Genomic DNA, 18642 nt, shown 5'->3' on the forward strand with positions numbered 1-18642 from the left:
ATAAAAATGTGATATCGGAAAATATCGGTATCGGTTTTCAAATTTTATTTTTTTATTTTTTTTACATTTATTTAACCTTTATTTACCCAAGCAAGCTAGTAAGAACAAATTATTATTTTATTTATTGTCAAAGTATGCATAATGTTGTGTTAATTACACGACAAGAGATATGTAATGTTAATTACCTGAAATTATTCCGTTTTTTGGGGGGGGGGGGATCCTGCATATATCGGTTGATATTGGTATCGGAAATTAAGAGTTGGACAATATCGGTATATCGGTATCGGTAAAAAAGCCAATATCGGCGAGCTCCCGTAGCTCACCGCGTATCTCGGCGCCATCTCGGCGTCGGGGACAACCGTGCTCGTCACGGATCTGGGGTACACGAGTTCGACTCCCGGACTCGCCGTATTTTCTCAGAGTGTCTTCCCCTGATCTATATCCCATTCAACCTGTTTCTGTCGGTCATGCTTGACCAGAAAAAGCGATAAACGCTAAAAAATGAAGCGTAAAAAAAAAAAAAAAAACAATATCGAGCATCCCTAGTCTTAACCCTTTCTAAAGGGTTAACCTGCTGTCGTGTGGCAGTGAATGGGTTAACCTTCTGTGTATTGTTGCAGTGAAAGGGTTAAACCGTTTGGTAGTGCGGCAGTGAAAGGGTTAAAATCTGCTTGGAAAAGGTCTTAAATGTTTATAATATTGGATGCCGTAAGCAGGATCCAAAATGAACGCCAAGCTCCAAATGCCTGTCAAATCTATCATTGGACGAAATGAACCAGAGCTTGAATGCCTCTGTTCATTCAATCTTTATTTCAACAATAAAAATCACTGAAGGCACAATAAGTGCACTCATAATATATATATATATATTTTTTACAATCAATTCAAACAATTACATATTATGGTGGAATGGCTGGTGATCAAGGATCTAAACTGACCAAAGTATTGAGCCTTAGAGTTTGTTCCATGTGTCAGGAGCACAGAAGCTAACAGCAGATTTCCCAAGTTCAGTACAAACTCTAGGTGCTTTATGTGTAACAGCCAGTCATTGGAACGTGTCCTAATGTCCTATAGGGTCCAGACGTCCACTTAGATACATTGTGAAATCTCCTTATCACGTTTACAGTCTTTGGTTTCAGGCTATTTGTGTTCTCAAACACTGTCCTCTCTCACGTGCGCTATGGAGCTAGCTAACCCGTAAATACTCTGTGCATTTGTTTTAGCCATTTCTCCCCTTAATCTCCAGTAATTCAGAGCAAGTCTGTTGTTCATGATCAATTTGTGTCACATTCCCTATTTGGAATATAAATGCGTGGAACGATATTAACTAAATCATGTGTAGGAAATATTGCTCTGTAAATAATTGTCTAACTCCACCTGACAATACTTGGGCAAAACAGAAGCTGTAAAAAGTGGGGCAATCATTTGATTATATTTGAATGTATTGTCATCATACAGCACAAGTACAGTACACAGAAAAGAGGTTTGGCATCCAACCAAAGTGTAAATGTAACAGTAAAGTGCAATAGTATACTGATAGCATACTGACCAGCAGTGTAACTAGTAGATAAGGGATATGTACAGAAATAGATATACCGGTAGTATCTATCTACAGATTATAAGCAGGTATGTACAGGCAGATGTGTATACAGGGTAAGAATAAATATTAAATATGTATATTTACAGTATATACAGCATTATATCATCAGTCCAATCTACAAGAGAAGTTGACCAGATTCATATGACGACAGACCGCCGCCTGCAAAATGAGACAGTTCTCATTTTGCATTTAGGCTGGGGATGTTTTTGTTTATTGTTTGTTTAACCTTTATTTACCCAGGGTAGGTTCGCTGAGCACAGATGCTCTTTTTCAGCTACGCCCTGCTTCACATTCACACAGTTCCATTCACACCTGGGAGCTGCCCAGTACAACCACAGTCTGACACCATTGGCCACTGAGCAACTCCACTGGAGCAGTTGTATCATTTTATTTAAAATCCATGTATAAACTATGAAACAGAGAACCACCATAATTATACAGCTGTGGTCTAAATGACTTTCAACATAGAAAATTGCCGTTCTGTCTTTATAGCCTAAACAAGTCTAGTCCAACAGTAGTCAAGTTGAAAAGTAGGCCTACAGAAGAAAGTTAATTCCAGACCCTGGCTCTAGACTATTGTAGTGATTAATATCATTAAGGACAAATACATCTTTTCACATTAATAAACATATTTAGACAAACGTTCTTTAACCCAATCAGTTATTGTCATGTTGCCTTACTGATCATTTTAATGCATATTGCATTAGATGCTGCATATTTACATATTTACAATACCTATATTTTCACATTCGGTGCTTAATTAATTCTATTGCAAGATTGGCCTTACATTTTTTTAATGAAATTGTGGCATTAAAGGTGCTATAGAGGTAACATTCAGCCACTAGATGTCACACTAGAGCACCAGCATGTAATTGATCCAAGCAGCTACATTCCATGTGGGGAAATGGGAAGTAGGGAGGGGATACATGCACGCAACATGTAAAGAACAACATTTATTTTGGAACCGCCAATTTAAAAAAGAAAAATGATCTCCCCCTCTCTCTCTCGCTCTCTCGCTCTCTCTCTCTCTCTCTCTCTCTCTCTCTCTCTCTCCCCCCCCTCTCTCTCTCTCTCTCTCTCTCTCTCTCTCTCTGCCTCTCTCTCTCTATTTATCTCCCCTCTCTCTTTCTCCCTCTCTCTCTCTCTCCGTCTCTCTCCCTCCATCTCTATCTCTCCCCCCCCCCCTCTCTCTCTCTAGTTTGGAGGGAAGCTGGTGTCGTTGGAGAACGTCAAGCCCAACCCCCAGCAGCCTCAGCAGCCTCAGCAGCGCGTGGTTCACGTCAGCCAGGTCGTCACGGAGACGGCCTTCCTGGAGCGCTCCAGCCACCTGCAGGCCACCCTGAGCTCAGGCAGCTTCGTGGACTACTGCCAGGCCAAGATCCAGGCAGCGCCGAGCGGCTTCGAGAAGACCGTCTGGTCCTTCCTCAAGGTGGGAGCCACGCTTTGTCAAATTAATAATACAGACAATTACTTTTACAAATAATATAAGAGGGCCGTATTATTCATTATGGGAAAAGGCATTATTATCTCTGTGTATTCGTTTTTGGTATTATTATTATTATATTATTATTATTATTATTATTATTATTATTATAATACACTTTATTTATATAGATAGATACCGGTAGATAGATCAATACATTTAGATAAATAACACTATTGCACAGTGTTAAAAATTGCACATTCACTATTGCACATTGTCCAATGGCAATATAGCACCTTTCATACAAGAATTGCAGCCCAACGTGCTTTGTGATTGATTGAATACTTTATTTTGACACAATCGTAGGACAAAAACATTTTAAAAGACAAAACAATAACAGTGTCAACAACGCTGGTCAAAAATGGATAAAACACAATAAAGCCAAGGCTTGTTTCCATTGTGGTCCATACATGGAACATAAAAAGGCACAGAAACACAAATGGACATATCACAGCAGTAATATAGACATACAATAGACATAGGCATAGAATCTGCATAAAACTGGCATAAATATAGACGGGGGTAAAATCAGCAGAGAATTTCCTAAATAAAAGCAATGCATGAAGTGCAGACATACGATTAGTTTAAAATAGACAGAATAAAAGTAGTGCTATAAAATATCTAATTTACGGTGCAATAATCATACAAATTGACATAACATTTGCATAAAATAGTGCAATAGTGCAGTGCAATAAGATACAAAAAGAGGGCGTGGTTTGAGATGAGTCGGGTGTTTATTTATGTGACCGTGTCTTGTTTTCAGGTGAACTTTGAGAATGACGCCCGTGGAAAGTACTTGGAGCTCCTGGGGTACAAGAAAGAGGAGCTGGCGTTAAAAGTGAGACTACAGTTTAATCTGCATTTACATTTAGTCATTTAGCTTAATGCTTTCATCCAAAGCGATTTACAACTTCTGTACAAGTCAGCAGGAAGGGTACAACTCTTTCAGCTGAGTAACAATGTTCATCAAACAGTGCTGAAACTTGGGTGCTGCAGTGTTGAGTGCATAGTAGTAGAGACATATTAGTATAGTATGTAGTAATATAGACATATTAGCATAGTGGTAGAGACATATTAGTATAGTAGGTAGTAATATAGCCATATTAGCATAGTGGTAGAGACATATTAGTATAGTAGGTAGTAAAATAGACATATTAGTATAGTAGTAGAGACATGATATTAGTATAGTATGTAGTATAGACATATTAGTATAGTACTATGTAGTAATATAGACATATTAGCATAGTAGTAGAGACATATTAGTATAGTATGTAGTAATATAGATAGACAAGGAAGATGAATTAGTGGAAGAGTGCATGATAGTAGAAGACAGTAAGAAGGTTAGTCTTTTTTATTTTTTTTTATCTCCCAATGGTTTCAGGATAATGTTAGAAGAATATGTTTTCTGTGATTTGACACAGGGGTTCAGCAAATGTATTTCTTCCCCTCCCAGATCTCTGCAGCCCTGGAGGGAGAGCTGCTCCAGCCAGAAGAGGTAAGGTGTTCCTCCCAGCTTGTTGTCTGGGACACGGTAGCTGTATGCTGTAGGTTTGGTTTCAACATTAGTGGGGGACACTTTAAGCTGGGGGGGGGGTCTGGGGGTCCTCACTTCATTTACCTGCATTCTGGTGAACCTTTTTGCACCAATTTGTGCCTTCTCTGCATCAATTTATGGTGGGAAATCATTTCAGGTACCCGCTCACACAAATATAATGGAATATATAATGCAGTAAGGCTCTCAGGCGTTCTGTATTGCTTTCAATATTCATTCTATTTATTCTATAGTTACAGGTAAGAAGGATATAAATAACCCCCGTATTTTTCACCTCTTTTGGGGGAGGGGTTTGTCTTTCATATTAGCTATATTTTTTGATGGGGACAAATTGACCTCTTCTCAATGTTGAGGGGGACATGTCCCCTGCAACCCCCCCCTAAAACTACGCTTATGGCTGCACTCTGTCTCTACTCGCACGGCTCTGACTGGCAGCAAGACCCTCCACATGGCTCTTTCTGCAGAAATGTGAAACCACTGGCACTCACTAAAGTAGTGCCAATTGAGAACAAGACAGAAGTGGTAATGCAGTGGTAATGAAGTGGCTAATGCTAAATGTTATTTACCATTTATTTCTCAACCAGAGACGTGGCGCTACATATTCCTTTGTTGCAGAGTTGTGATTTTTCAGGTTATTTCTTTTTAGAATTTTTTAAGGATTTCAGGTTTTTGGGCATATAGCTAATATTGGTTCATAATGAAAAGTCCAGCTTTGCTGCACCTCCATTGTTCCTGCATGTATTGCGTTGCCTCTAATATCATCCATGCATTTATGATCTTATGAGAAGCTACAAGTGTTTTTATGCTAGTTTTCTGAGATTGTGCTTCATACAGTAAAACACTATACAAAATATACATTATACAAACTAAAGTACAACCTAAAGTACAAAATTGCAAACTTAAATATATATTTTTGAATTAGGAGCTTTGTCTACTCCTCTTATATGTTGCAATCAGGAAGTAATGTGAGCGTTTATAAGCTGTTCAACATTTCAGTTGGTTTCATTACTACTTACTTAGAGGAAGTTTCATAGTGTTTCCTTTCTCAATCAATAGTTTACAAACGACCTCACCTTCCTCTCCTATTCCGTTGATCTCCACTGCATCACACAGTTCACATATATAGTAGGGATGGGCGTGAGTAGTGGATTACTGGAGCACTCGCCGTTTCAACTGAACTCCAGTGGTCTTTGAGGGGGTGCTCGATTAAATAGTTTTAATTTGGTTACAGACAAATACGTCACCAAAAGTGCTTGTTTGTGCCATGCGATGCGTGAGTTGTTGCAGTAAGCTGGAAGTTGGAAGCTGTGGAGCATGGAGAGTAAACATAACGTTACCTAAAAGATAAAAACAGGGAGCTCCAGTAGCTCACCGCATATCTCGGCGCTATTTCTGCGTCGGGGAAAACCGTGCTGCGTCACGGATCTGGGGGACTCGAGTTCGATTCCCGGACCCGCCGTCATTTCCCAGAATGTCTTCCCCTGATCTATATCCCGTTTCAACCTATATCTGTCGGTCATGCTTGACCATTATTATTATATTATTATTATTAGAAAAGCGATAAACGCAAAAAAAAAAAAAGTTTAAAAAAAAAAGATAAAAACAGAGGTTTGTGCATTTCATGCGTAGCGTTCATATAATTATTGATACTATTGTTCCATGACCATAGTGACATGCTGCAGACAGAGTGGAGGTAATGTAATCATTACAAATGGTAACTGACTGTTTTAACTGACAATAAGCTTTAAGCATCAGTTATATTTCTGTGCATTGTTATCTCCTTAGAGCGAGACATCATAAAACCCGGTAGTGTGTGAGAGACTCTGCGCAATATGGTCGTTTTTGCTGATGTCGTGCGTTTTAAGATGCGTTCTAAAAATGTATTTCCCTAAACAATTACACGAGCACTACTGGAGTAATTCATGCGAGTTCTCAATCTGGGAAGACATTACTGCTAGGGATGCTCGATATTGGCTTTTTTACCGATACCGATATACCGATATTGTCCAACTCTTAATTTCCGATACCGATATCAACCGATACCGATATATGCAGGGTTTCCCCCCCCCCAAAAAACTGAATAATTTCAGGTAATTAACATTACATATGTCTTGTTGTGGAATTAACATAACATTATGCATACTTTGACAATAAATTAAATCAGAATTTGTTCTTACTTGCTCGCCTGGGTAAATAAAGGTTATAGAAATGTAAAAAAAAAATTGAAAACCGATACCGATATTTTCCGATATCACATTTTAATGCCAATATCGACCGATAATATCGGTAGGCCGATAATATCGGCCATCCCTAATTACTGCCCATCCCTAGTTCATCCTCTGTACTAAGCCTGATCAAAAACAATCACTTAACATGTAGTAGACTGTATATTCCAGTGTTCCTCACGTTAACGCTTCTTCCTCTGCTGATTTCTGACTGCATCTGGCCCGTTCCCCCTCCCTCTCCCCGGTGTGAATGTGTGCAGCCTGCCCCTGCTCCTGTTCCCAGTGCTGACCCCCCACCCAGTGCTGAACCCGAGCTTGCTGTTCTACCCGAGCTTGATCCCACTCCTCCTCCTGTCGCTGAACTGGCTCCTGAACCCGTCGCTGAACTGTTGCTTGAGCCTATCGCTGAAGCAGTGCTTGAGCCCGTCACGGAACTGGTGCTTGAGCCTGTCGCGGAACTAGTGCTTGAGCCTGTCGCGGAACTAGTGCTTGAGCCTGTCGCGGAACTAGTGCTTGAGCCTGTCGCGGAACTAGTGCTTGAGCCTGTCGCGGAACTGGTGCTTGAGCCTGTCGCGGAACTGGTGCTTGAGCCTGTCGCTGAAGCAGTGCTTGAGCCCGTCACTGAACTGGTGCTTGAGCCCGTCACTGAACTGGCGCTTGAGCCCGTCGCTGAACTGGCTCTTGAACCAGTCGCTGAACTGGTCCCCGAACCGATTGCCGATCTCCCACCCGTGCCAACGCTTGACCTCATACCTCCCGGTGACCTCGCGGCTGATCCCTTGCTTGACCTCCAATCTATCCCCACTCTGGACCTAAGCGCTGACCCTGAGCCGTTCCTCGCCGCTCCGCCCCCTGACCCTCAGCCTCCCCTCCTCCTGGACCCCGGTCTGGTCTCTCCTCCCCTTCAGCCCCTAGATGTGTTCGCTCAGCCTCCCCTCCTCCTGGACCCCGGTCTGGTCTCTCCTCCCCTGCAGCCTCTAGATGTGTTCGCTCAGCCTCCCCTCCTCCTGGACCCCGGTCTGGTCTCTCCTCCCCTGCAGCCTCTAGATGTGTTCGCTCAGCCTCCTCTCCTCCTGGACCCCGGTCTGGTCTCTCCTCCCCTGCAGCCTCTAGATGTGTTCGCTCCGCCTCCGGCACTCCTGGATCCCGTGTCTGCGTTCGACCAGATCAGCCTGCAGCCGCACCTGTTTGACGTCGACCCTCTCCCTCCTCCCGCACCTGAGTTTGTGCCGATAACAAACTCAATTGACCCCCCGCAGCCGATGCCTGCTTTTGACCCCGCGTCCTCCATACTCGACCTCCAGCCGCCGGCGGGGTTGGACCCGGCGGGCGCTCCGGTCGGCCTCTGTCCCCTCGCCGACGACATGATCCCCCCAGAGGACGCGTTCGACCTCATCGCCGCCGCGAACCTCCATCCCGCGGTCGACGTCCCGGCGGTGGTGGAGCCAGAGCCTAGTACTGCCGACCTGGTCCTCCCTGAAGAGGAGGACATCCCCCTGGCGGAGGTACCCCTCTGCCCGCCTCCCCCCCTCCCCCCTCCGCCCTGCAGTCCACTCCCAGAGAGTTTAGTCTCCCTTGTGATTAGACCCACGACATAGAGATTCTCCTCTGATCGAGCTCAAGGGCTCCCAAAGTTACTGTTACTCCTCCACGGGTTACTAGTTACTATTTTGTTACATAATGGTCTTTCTTGTGTACTGTTAAAAGTAATAATAAACCTAATAATCCTGACTTGCCTCTCTCTCTCTCTCTCTTTCTCTCTCTGGGGTAGACTCACTCACTCCTGTTTGCTGTTTTTGAATCTATTTTGTTTTGCTTTCATAGCACCATTTCGTAATATAACATAATGAGTTGCTGTTAAACGTTAAATGTTTTATGTTTTTTATTTAGAAATGTTTATACAAGTGATATTCTGCTTTGATAATTAATAATTAATAATCTGATCTGCCAGATTAACAATAATGTTCTAGAGAGGTTTCACTCCATCTGGCATTTGTTTACAGATCAGGAGGAGAGGAGGAGGAGTCCACATGAGATGTAGCCGAAGGCGATGCGATACGTAAGTGACGTCTCACTCTGGTGTTTCAGGAGGAGAGTGCCCCGCTGGAGGAGGAGCCCATCCCCGCTGAGGAGGTCCCGGTGGAGGAGGAGGTTGCGGTGGAGGAGGAGGTCCCAATGGAGGAGATCCCAGTGGAGGAGGAGGTCCCGGTGGAGGAGGAGGTCCCGGTGGAGGAGGCCCCAGCCCCAGCCCCCACCCCAGCCAAAGAAGGTGTAAACCTCAGCATCAGTCAAGGTTAGTCTTTGTACAACTATACAAAGAAGACCTATCTCAAGCCCCGCCCTCTTTTTTCAAACCTCCAATCACGACTGTTGCTCTTCCCAGCAGCAATTGTGATTGGAGGATCAATTAAAAGAGGGCAGGGTTTGAGATAGGTCCATTAACACTTTCAGCGCCACGCTATATCCCCATCTTCTGCGCTGCCTGTGGCCACGCTTAAAAAAAGATGGTAATTTTCACGGCGTTTCACGATGTTTGCGGAGCTATATCTATATTCTATATTATAGCTATGGAGACAATACTATGGCTCATTTGACAGTCACTATCTCTCGTCCAACATGTAAAAAATAGTTAATTTGATCATGTATACGTTTGCGTGTTATCCCGTGGTGAATATTGTATAGTTTCAGAGTGATCCGGGCTAATTCCTGGAAGCTGAGTTATGGAGCGCTATGTGCATTTTGCGAAAGTCGTTTGCGTTGCTCGCCTGGACACGATACTATTTCCAAATCAAAGGTATATAATAGGTATTATGTTTCATCATGAAGGCATCAAAGAGGGGGGGGGGGGTCGTTTTGTGATGCTCTTATTGTCAGCAACGGCATACGTTTTGGAGTATGTGACATATGATCGTTACGATCGATGTGAAATCATTGTAGGATCAAAGTAGGATTGATGTCATATAGTCCTTACCTTTACTAGGAGGTATCCCAAAATGAATATTCCAATTGTCTGATTGCGATTTCCAGTATTGATGTCCATCGGGTCCCTGACATGAAATGGGACAAACTATGCATCAAGTGTGCTGGACACGGGTTCTGGCGCTCAACCGCTGGCGAGATAACCCGACTATAGTTGTGATTGGCGCTGAATGTGTTAAGAGGGTGTTCCTCTCATGTAGATGTTACATACCTGTCCTATTTCAAAAAACAAAGACAGTTTATCAGCAACTTCATACATATAGACACAACAAATGAGAATACACAATAAAGAGAAAATATAGACAGTTACAAGTCGACACACAGTGGTCGGAGATCTTACTTTTAAAAGCAGCAAAAGAAGGAAGAACCTTCAGCTTCAGAGTCAGTTGGAGGACATTCCAGGTGTTGGAAGCATCAAAGGAAAAATCAGCTTTTCCAAGTTCAGAGCAAACTGGACTACTGGAGGAACCCTGAGAACCAACCAGTCATTTGAACGTGTAGAATAGGTTCCAAGATTCCATTCCAACAGTGTTGTGATGTAAAAGGGAATTTTACCAATAAGGGCTTTAAAAATAATCATCATATCAACTGATAATCATCATATCAAAGTCTTGTCTTTTGATTTACCATGCAGCTGGTGCATTAGTTAAAAGAAATAGGATAATAGTATAAAATAATTATTCATTTTGACCAAACGAACCCCCCTTTAGGAGACATTCTGTTTCCATGGGAACAGGGCAGTTGACACTAGGGCTGTCCCCGACTAAGGATTTGGATGGTCGACTAGGATTGGCCAAAATTTGCCGTTAGTCGACTATTGGTCGATAAAAAAAAAGTATAATATTTTTTTTAAATATATTTTTTTATTTTTTTGTATCATTCCATTTGGGCTGTGGGGGTGCTTAATGTCTGAAGCAGTCGACTGAAGGCTTCTTGTCCTCTGCAGAAGCATGCAATTGGTCCACTGATGGATACATCTTGATATTTGTCTAGTCTAGTGTGTTCATTAGATGGGTGAAATCCTCTTTCAGTGCCTCTGTGCCTGTTTTCGTAGGCAGTTAGCCTCTAGTATGTGTGCCATTGTTAGCCACGCTTCTAGGCCTCTTTTCTTTTGGAAAGAATGATATGGCTCCTTTCGACCGATTAGTCGACTAATCGATTAATAGGAGTCAGCCCTAGTTGACACACAGGCTGTTTGCTTTGCAGATGTGGACGGCCTGATCACCCAGGCCCTGCTGACCGGAGACTTCGAGGGGGCCGTGGAGCTCTGTCTCCATGACAACCGCATGGCAGACAGCATCATCCTGGCCATCGCGGGAGGGGCGGAGCTCCTGGAGAAAACCCAGAGGAAGTACTTCACAAAGGCACACAGCAGGATCACCAAGGTAATGTACCGCTAGACACACCTCGTACGACGCTGTTCCAGAGGGCAACGGTGAACAGGAGGGAAGTAACGGGATGTCGTCGGATGCTATAGATGTGTTTCTTGTCCACGTCAGACTCAAGGGGGCATAAAGGAATCCTGGCCAGAACAACGGCGCAGACTACAATATATTTGCATTTTTTAGCCGTAGGGCTGTCTTAAATACTTCGAAGCTTCGTTCGATGTGCATGGGATTCGAATATGAAAATAAAATTCGATTATTAAAAAAATAAAGAAAAAAGATTATGATTTTTTATTTTTTTTTGCAAAATCAACTCTGCCTCTCTTTGTTAACTACAACAAGCAATGCTGTTTGTTATTTTAGATGAGGTCGGACTCGGCACTGACAGATTTGTGTTCATTGTGCTGCTTTTATAAAGCCTCAAATGACGGCTTACAATATTTCATGGAAGCAAAGTGTTTAGTTTGTCTAAGATTTAAAAAGGTTTAAACTTTACAGCACTGACAAAGTTGAACAAAGTGCTGTACAAGTCCCACAACATTAAAAAAAAATTATAATAATATTTAAAAAGATAATAATAATAATTTTTTTTTAATTTAAAATTTTATTTCGAAGCTTCGAATTCAAATCGAATCCCCCGAAGCTTCGAATTCCAAAAAAATAATAAACGAAGGTCAGCCCTAGTTGACAGCTCATCAGGTGATGAAGGTTGTTTTGTGTCGGCAGCTCATCAGTGCCGTGGTGATGAAGGACTGGCATGACATCCTGCAGACATGTGACCTGCAGAGCTGGAAGGAGGCCCTCGCTGCCGTCATGACCTACGCTGAGCCTGACGAGTTCTCACCCCTCTGTGGTTAGTGTCCCTCTCTCCCCTCCCTCTCTCTCTCTCTCTCTCTCTCCTCCCTCTCTCTCTCTCTCTTCTCTGTCTCTCTCTCTCTGTCTCTCTCTCCTCTGTCTCTCCATCTCTCTCTGTGTCTCTCTCTCTTCATCTCTCTCTGTCTCTGTCTCTCCATCTCTTTCTCTGTCTCCATCTCTGTCTCTCCCTCTCTCTCTCTCTCTCCCTCTCCCCCCCTCCCTCTCTCTCTCTCTAACCGTGTGCTCCTCCTGTCTCTACACAGACATGCTGGGCAGCAGGTTGGAGGCGTCAGAGGAGAGGCAGCTCCAGGCCCAGGCCTGTCTGTGTTACATCTGCGCCGGCAACGTGGAGAAGCTGGTGTCCTGCTGGACCAGGGCGCAGAACGGACACTGTCCTCTGTCTCTACAGGTCTGTGTCTGTGTGTGTGTCTGTGTGTGTGTCTGTCCTCTGTCTCTACAGGTCTGTGTCTGTGTCTGTGTGTGTGTCTGTGTGTGTGTCTGTCCTCTGTCTCTGCAGGTGTGTGTCTGTCTGTTATGTCCTCTGTCACTGCAGGTGTGTGTACGAAGGTTTGTTGTTTCTTTCATTCTATATAGAATGTGTACGCTTAAATGTGTACATTTGTTTGTATCTTTGAGCTAAGCTAACGGACCACCGTGTCCCCCCCTCAGGACCTGGTGGAGAAGGTGGTGGTGCTGCGCCGTGCGGTGGAGCAGACCCAGGGCTCGGGGCCCACCGTCGGGGTCCTGCTGGCGGAGAAGATGAGCCAGTATGCCGGCATGCTGGCCTCCCAGGGAAGCCTGGCCACCGCCATAGCCTACCTGCCCGACAACACCAACCAGGTATGGACCCCATCCGCATAGAATCCTTCTATATACCTACTTATACACCAGCATATAACCCGTATAACTCTGTATGATAGCATGTACAATAAGGCTGTATATATACTGTATACATTAGGGGTGTAACGGTACACAAAAACCACGGTACGGTACGTACATCGGTGTTGAAGTCACGGTTCGGTACGGGTTTTCGGTACAGTGGGGGAAAGTTTGGCTTTCCATGTTCCACTCAGGGGTGATGTAGTGTGCAGTAACTAATTGTACTTGTAGGGCTGTCAACGAATATTCTATATTGAAATTAATAATCGATTTGTAAAGAAAAAAATTATTATAATAATCTAAAATAATATAATAATAATAATAAGAACAGCCCCCGGTGGGCGGTCGTTAGTGGTTAACATACCGTTGTATTCGTTCGGTACACAGCCAATCGGTACGGTACGGTACAGTACACACTAGGGGTGGACGGTATGGTCTAAAATTTATATCACGGTATAATTTGAAGCATAGACGGTAACGGTATATATCACGGTATCATCGTTTTTGATAAAAAAAAATTTTTATTTTATATAATTTTTTTTTTTTTTTTATAAAATATATATATTATATAATTAGACTTGTACTTGTATTATCTGCGAGACATCGCCACCACGCAACAAGCTCCACTGTCTGTGTGTACTCTAGTAGCCTCCAGCTACGGCCAGGATTCTCCAGAGCTGCACCTGGACCTATACTCTAGTAGCCTCGAGCAGAGCTACGGCCAGGATTCTCCGGCGCTGCACCTGGACCCTATTGTATTGGTACTATAACGTTAGCAAGCCCTCAGCTCGAATACGCATCGAATCAGTGTTATAAGACATTGATATCAGGAGCTATCTGTAGCTACTGCTAGCCGGATATATAACGTTAATACAACGCCTCAGTGAATTATTTAGTTCAATGGGACATTTCGTTTTGAACGGTGAACTAATTTGCGTTAACGTGAGCTAACGGCTAACGGAGCTATCATACACGTCTACTCTACTAGACTTGATGGAGCGTTTGTTGATGTCAGGAGCTATCGGTAGCTGGCCGACTAGATACCGTTCGGTTAGACAATGCCTCATCATGTATTAAACTAAAAGTGAATAGTTGACTGGGTCATTTTGTAACGGTAGCTAAGCTAACGTTAGCTCAGGGAGACGTCCCGTCCCACTAGACTACTAGTAGACCCGTGTTTACATGCGTGCGGGAGGGGCTGGCACGCCCACTGCGCGAAGCCTCCTAAATAACTTTTTCTAGTTCGCACATATCTATTATCTATGACAAATTCTATCTATTTTTAGGGGCAAATGCGAGTGAAATAGTCGCGCTGTGGTTACATGACGTCATTGCTATTTTAGAGCTGCACTACCGGTTATACGGTATAGTCAAAATCCATACCGTAGAGCAAATTCATACCGTTTATACCGTATACCGTTTATACCGTCCACCCCTAGTACACACTGAAACGGTTTGGTACGGATACGTGTACCTTTACACCCCTAGTATACATATATTTATATTTACCATATATATCCACATTTGTCTGTACATACCTGCATATAAAAAAAATTACATATCTGTAGATACTGTATCTATATCGGTACATATCCCTTACCTACTCTACTAGTTACACTGCTGGCCAGTATGACTTACTATCATAGTGTCTTTATACCTGTATCACTGTACATTAATACTACAACTCTATACATACATCTGATTAGCACTATTACTCTCATTACTCATATATTACTCATTTATATATTTTATACTCAGTTTAATCACCTGTACATTACTATTGCACTACATTTGCACTCTGGTTGGATGCCAAACTTCTTTTGGTTGTACTGTACTTGTGCTGCATGATGACAATACATTTGAATCTAATCTAATCTAATCTTTCATATCATTTATACACTATATTGTTGTCAAGACTTTGCTTGTTGTTCTGATTCTGTTGCTCTTCTCTCCTCCCGCCTCTAGGTGGCGGTGCAGCAGCTGCGTGACCGTCTCAGCCGGGCTCTGGGCCAAGAGGCAGTGGCTCCCCCCGCCGCCGCCCCGGCCCAGAGCGCTCAGCCCCAGCCACCTGCCCCCCAGGCCCAGCCACCTGCGCCCCAGGCCCAGCAACCCTTCGTCCCAAGCCAGCCACCTGCGCCCCAGGCCCAGCAACCCTTCGTCCCTGCCGCTCACTCCCAGCAACCCTTCATCCCAAGCCAGCCACCTGCGCCCCAGGCCCTGCAACCCTTCATCCCTGCCGCCCACCCCCAGCAACCCTTCATCCCCAGCCAGCCTACGCCTGCACCGGCCTCTGCACCGGCTCCACCTCAGTATTACCAGCCGGTAGGTTCCACCGACGTCGTCCAGGAGCACGTCGTTCGGTTCTCACGACGTGTTGAATAGTCCTGAGTTCTCTCTCTTCTCACTCTGAGGTTCCAGGTCGACTACCGCTATTTGTTTCCTCTTTATTTATCCGTCTGGGGAGATCATCATTAGGGAACCTAGATTACATTAGATTAGATTATATTACATTAGATTCAAATGTATTGTCATCAATCATACAGCACAAGTACAGTACAACGAAAAGAAGTTTGCCGTCCAACCAGAGTACAAATGTAACGGTAAAGTGCAACAGTAATATACAATGTACAGGTGATTAAACTGAGTAAAAAAATATATACATTTCTACTACTGAGTAATAGTGATAATCAGATGTATGTACAGAGTTTTAGTATTAATATGTACAGTGATGCAGGTATAAAGACACTATGGTAGTAAGTCATACTGGCCAGCAGCGTAACTAGTAAGAGTAGGTAAGGGATATGTACCGATATAGATATAGTATCCGTCTGGGGTGAAGATTATGGAATCTAACAATCAAGCACACAGTAATTCATAATCATTACAGCACAGTAATGTGTTCTCTTTCAGTGATTGGTTGTGATTAAGTGACGTGTTGTTGATTCCTGAATGTGCTTTTGAACTGGTGATGCCTAACGTGATAATGGGAGGGGCCGTACGGTGGATATAAGTACCGTCTCATTAACGAACGTCACGTGGGGGAGTGGCCTAGTCCCCGCCGGGGCGCCTACATCGTCTCGTGTCCATCGGTGCACTGCTTGTGTGAGTGGTGGTGGTGGTGTTGTTGTCGTCGTGGCGACCCCCTCTCCCCCTCCCCCCCACGGTCTGGCCGTCATCGGTGCCATGTGTCTTTGTGTGCTCCAGGTGAGGGCTGCCTCCACTGTTACCTCCTGGAGTAACCAAACCCCCACAGCCCTCCCCTGTGTCCCTCCTCCTCCTTCTCAGCTAGGCCCCGCCTCCGACCAGCAGGTATACAGACCTCCCCCTATCCCCTATCACCTATCACGCACTGTAGCTACTAGACGGCACGCATGTATAGAGACGCACACATAGGCTGGCTGAGTTACCACCGTAGCAACGGTTAATGTGGGAAATCATTGTATCTACCAGGGCTCTGTAATTATTCCATTATGTGTTTACTGGGGCCTTCATTTCTAATTCTGGTACCAAAATGAATGCTTTCACGATTAATCTCTTCTCTGTCTCTGGCTTTACCTTCTTATCTGGGCCCTTGTCCCGACTGCATGATTCTAAAACCAATCAGAATCTATCCCTAGGTGATGGCTAATCCTCCTAACGTCTATATTTCTTTGTTATGCTGTGGATTGATTAATGCGTTAATACCTAACTAACTATCACAAACATCCCTCTTGCTACTGTGGTATGACTTTGATATTAGTACTAGAGCACCTACTATAGTCATAGCCCCCCCCCCCCCCCCATCCTGCCCTTCCCTATAGCCCCCCTCCTGCCCTACCCTATAGCCCCCATCCCCCCCCCCCTGGATGGTAGCTCAGTGCTCTGGTCTGAAGCATGCTCACATCCTAACCATCTGCACCCTAGTACTACGGTTTCATGTCGTTTACTGCACGTATGCATGTACTGTACTACTCAACCTCTTAACCATTGACATACAGTATGTGTTGTTGTTGTTGTTGTTGTTGTCAGTGTCTCGTCTTAACGCAACTCTCCTGACATCCCTGTTGTTCTGCCTGTAACACCATGTAGACGAGAGTTTGCACTTAGTGAGAAACATGAACTGTGAAGCGCTGTCACCGTCACGAATGCACACTGCAGTAGAGGAGCATAAAGACAGTAGAGGAGCATAGAGACAGTAGAGGAGCATAGAGACAGTAGAGGAGCATAGAGACAGTAGAGGAGCATAAAGACAGTAGAGGAGCATAGAGACAGTAGAGGAGCATAGAGACAGTAGAGGAGCATAGAGACAGTAGAGGAGCATAGAGACAGTAGAGGAGCATAAAGACAGTAGAGGAGCATAGAGACAGTAGAGGAGCATAGAGACAGTAGAGGAGCATAGAGACAGTAGAGGAGCATAGAGACAGTAGAGGAGCATAGAGACAGTAGTGGAGCATAGAGACAGTAGAGGAGCATAGAGACAGTAGAGGAGCATAGAGACAGTAGAGGAGCATAGAGACAGTAGAGGAGCATAGAGACAGTAGAGGAGCATAGAGACAGTAGAGGAGCATAGAGACAGTAGTGGAGCATAGAGACAGTAGAGGAGCATAGAGACAGTAGAGGAGGAGCATAGAGACAGTAGAGGAGCATAGAGACAGTAGAGGAGCATAGAGACAGACAGTAGTGGAGCATAGAGACAGTAGAGGAGCATAGAGACAGTAGAGGAGCATAGAGACAGTAGAAGAGCATAGAGACAGTAGAGGAGCATAGAGACAGTAGTGGAGCATAGAGACAGTAGAGGAGCATAGAGACAGTAGTGGAGCATAGAGACAGTAGAGGAGCATAGAGACAGTAGTGGAGCATAGAGACAGTAGAGGAGCATAGAGACAGTAGAGGAGCATAGAGACAGTAGAGGAGCATAGAGACAGTAGAGGAGCATAGAGACAGTAGAGGAGCATAGAGACAGTAGTGGAGCATAGAGACAGTAGAGGAGCATAGAGACAGTAGAGGAGCATAGAGACAGTAGAGGAGCATAGAGACAGTAGAGGAGCATAGAGACAGTAGAGGAGCATAGAGACAGTAGAGGAGCATAGAGACAGTAGAGGAGCATAGAGACAGTAGTGGAGCATAGAGACAGTAGAGGAGCATAGAGACAGTAGAGGAGCATAGAGACAGTAGAGGAGCATAGAGACAGTAGAGGAGCATAGAGACGGTAGAGGAGCATAGAGACGGTAGAGGAGCATAGAGACGGTAGAGGAGCATAGAGACGGTAGAGGAGCATAGAGACAGTAGTGGAGCATAGAGACAGTAGAGGAGCATAGAGACAGTAGAGGAGCATAGAGACAGTAGTGGAGCATAGAGACAGTAGAGGAGCATAGAGACAGTAGTGGAGCATAGAGACAGTAGAGGAGCATAGAGACAGTAGAGGAGCATAGAGACAGTAGAGGAGCATAGAGACAGTAGTGGAGCATAGAGACAGTAGAGGAGCATAGAGACAGTAGAGGAGCATAGAGACAGTAGAGGAGCATAGAGACAGTAGAGGAGCATAGAGACAGTAGAGGAGCATAGAGACAGTAGAGGAGCATAGAGACAGTAGAGGAGCATAGAGACAGTAGAGGAGCATAGAGACAGTAGAGGAGCATAGAGACAGTAGAGGAGCATAGAGACAGACAGTAGAGGAGCATAGGGACAGTAGAGGAGCATAGAGA

General features: G+C 44.3%; 1 protein-coding gene across 17 annotated transcripts in view; it reads left to right on the forward strand.

Moving 5' to 3' along the window:
- Positions 1–18642, forward strand: part of sec31a (SEC31 homolog A, COPII coat complex component) — a 44291-nt gene that overhangs the window by 11800 nt on the left and 13849 nt on the right. For 7 of the 17 annotated variants that reach the window (XM_084325362.1, XM_084325373.1, XM_084325377.1 and 4 more), the window contains exons 11-21: positions 2799–3029; positions 3847–3921; positions 4537–4578; positions 7121–8365; positions 8949–9153; positions 11046–11224; positions 11951–12077; positions 12343–12488; positions 12749–12919; positions 14924–15280; positions 16163–16267. In XM_084325362.1, the coding sequence (XP_084181488.1) occupies positions 2799–3029; positions 3847–3921; positions 4537–4578; positions 7121–8365; positions 8949–9153; positions 11046–11224; positions 11951–12077; positions 12343–12488; positions 12749–12919; positions 14924–15280; positions 16163–16267 (2883 nt within the window). The remainder of the gene's footprint in view (positions 1–2798; positions 3030–3846; positions 3922–4536; positions 4579–7120; positions 8366–8948; positions 9154–11045; positions 11225–11950; positions 12078–12342; positions 12489–12748; positions 12920–14923; positions 15281–16162; positions 16268–18642) is intronic. The other 10 variants (XM_084325374.1, XM_084325364.1, XM_084325375.1 and 7 more) reach the window with 6 other exon arrangements.

This window comes from Notolepis coatsorum, assembly GCF_963971535.1.
Source record: "Notolepis coatsorum genome assembly, chromosome: 11".
Lineage (NCBI taxonomy): Eukaryota > Metazoa > Chordata > Actinopteri > Aulopiformes > Paralepididae > Notolepis > Notolepis coatsorum.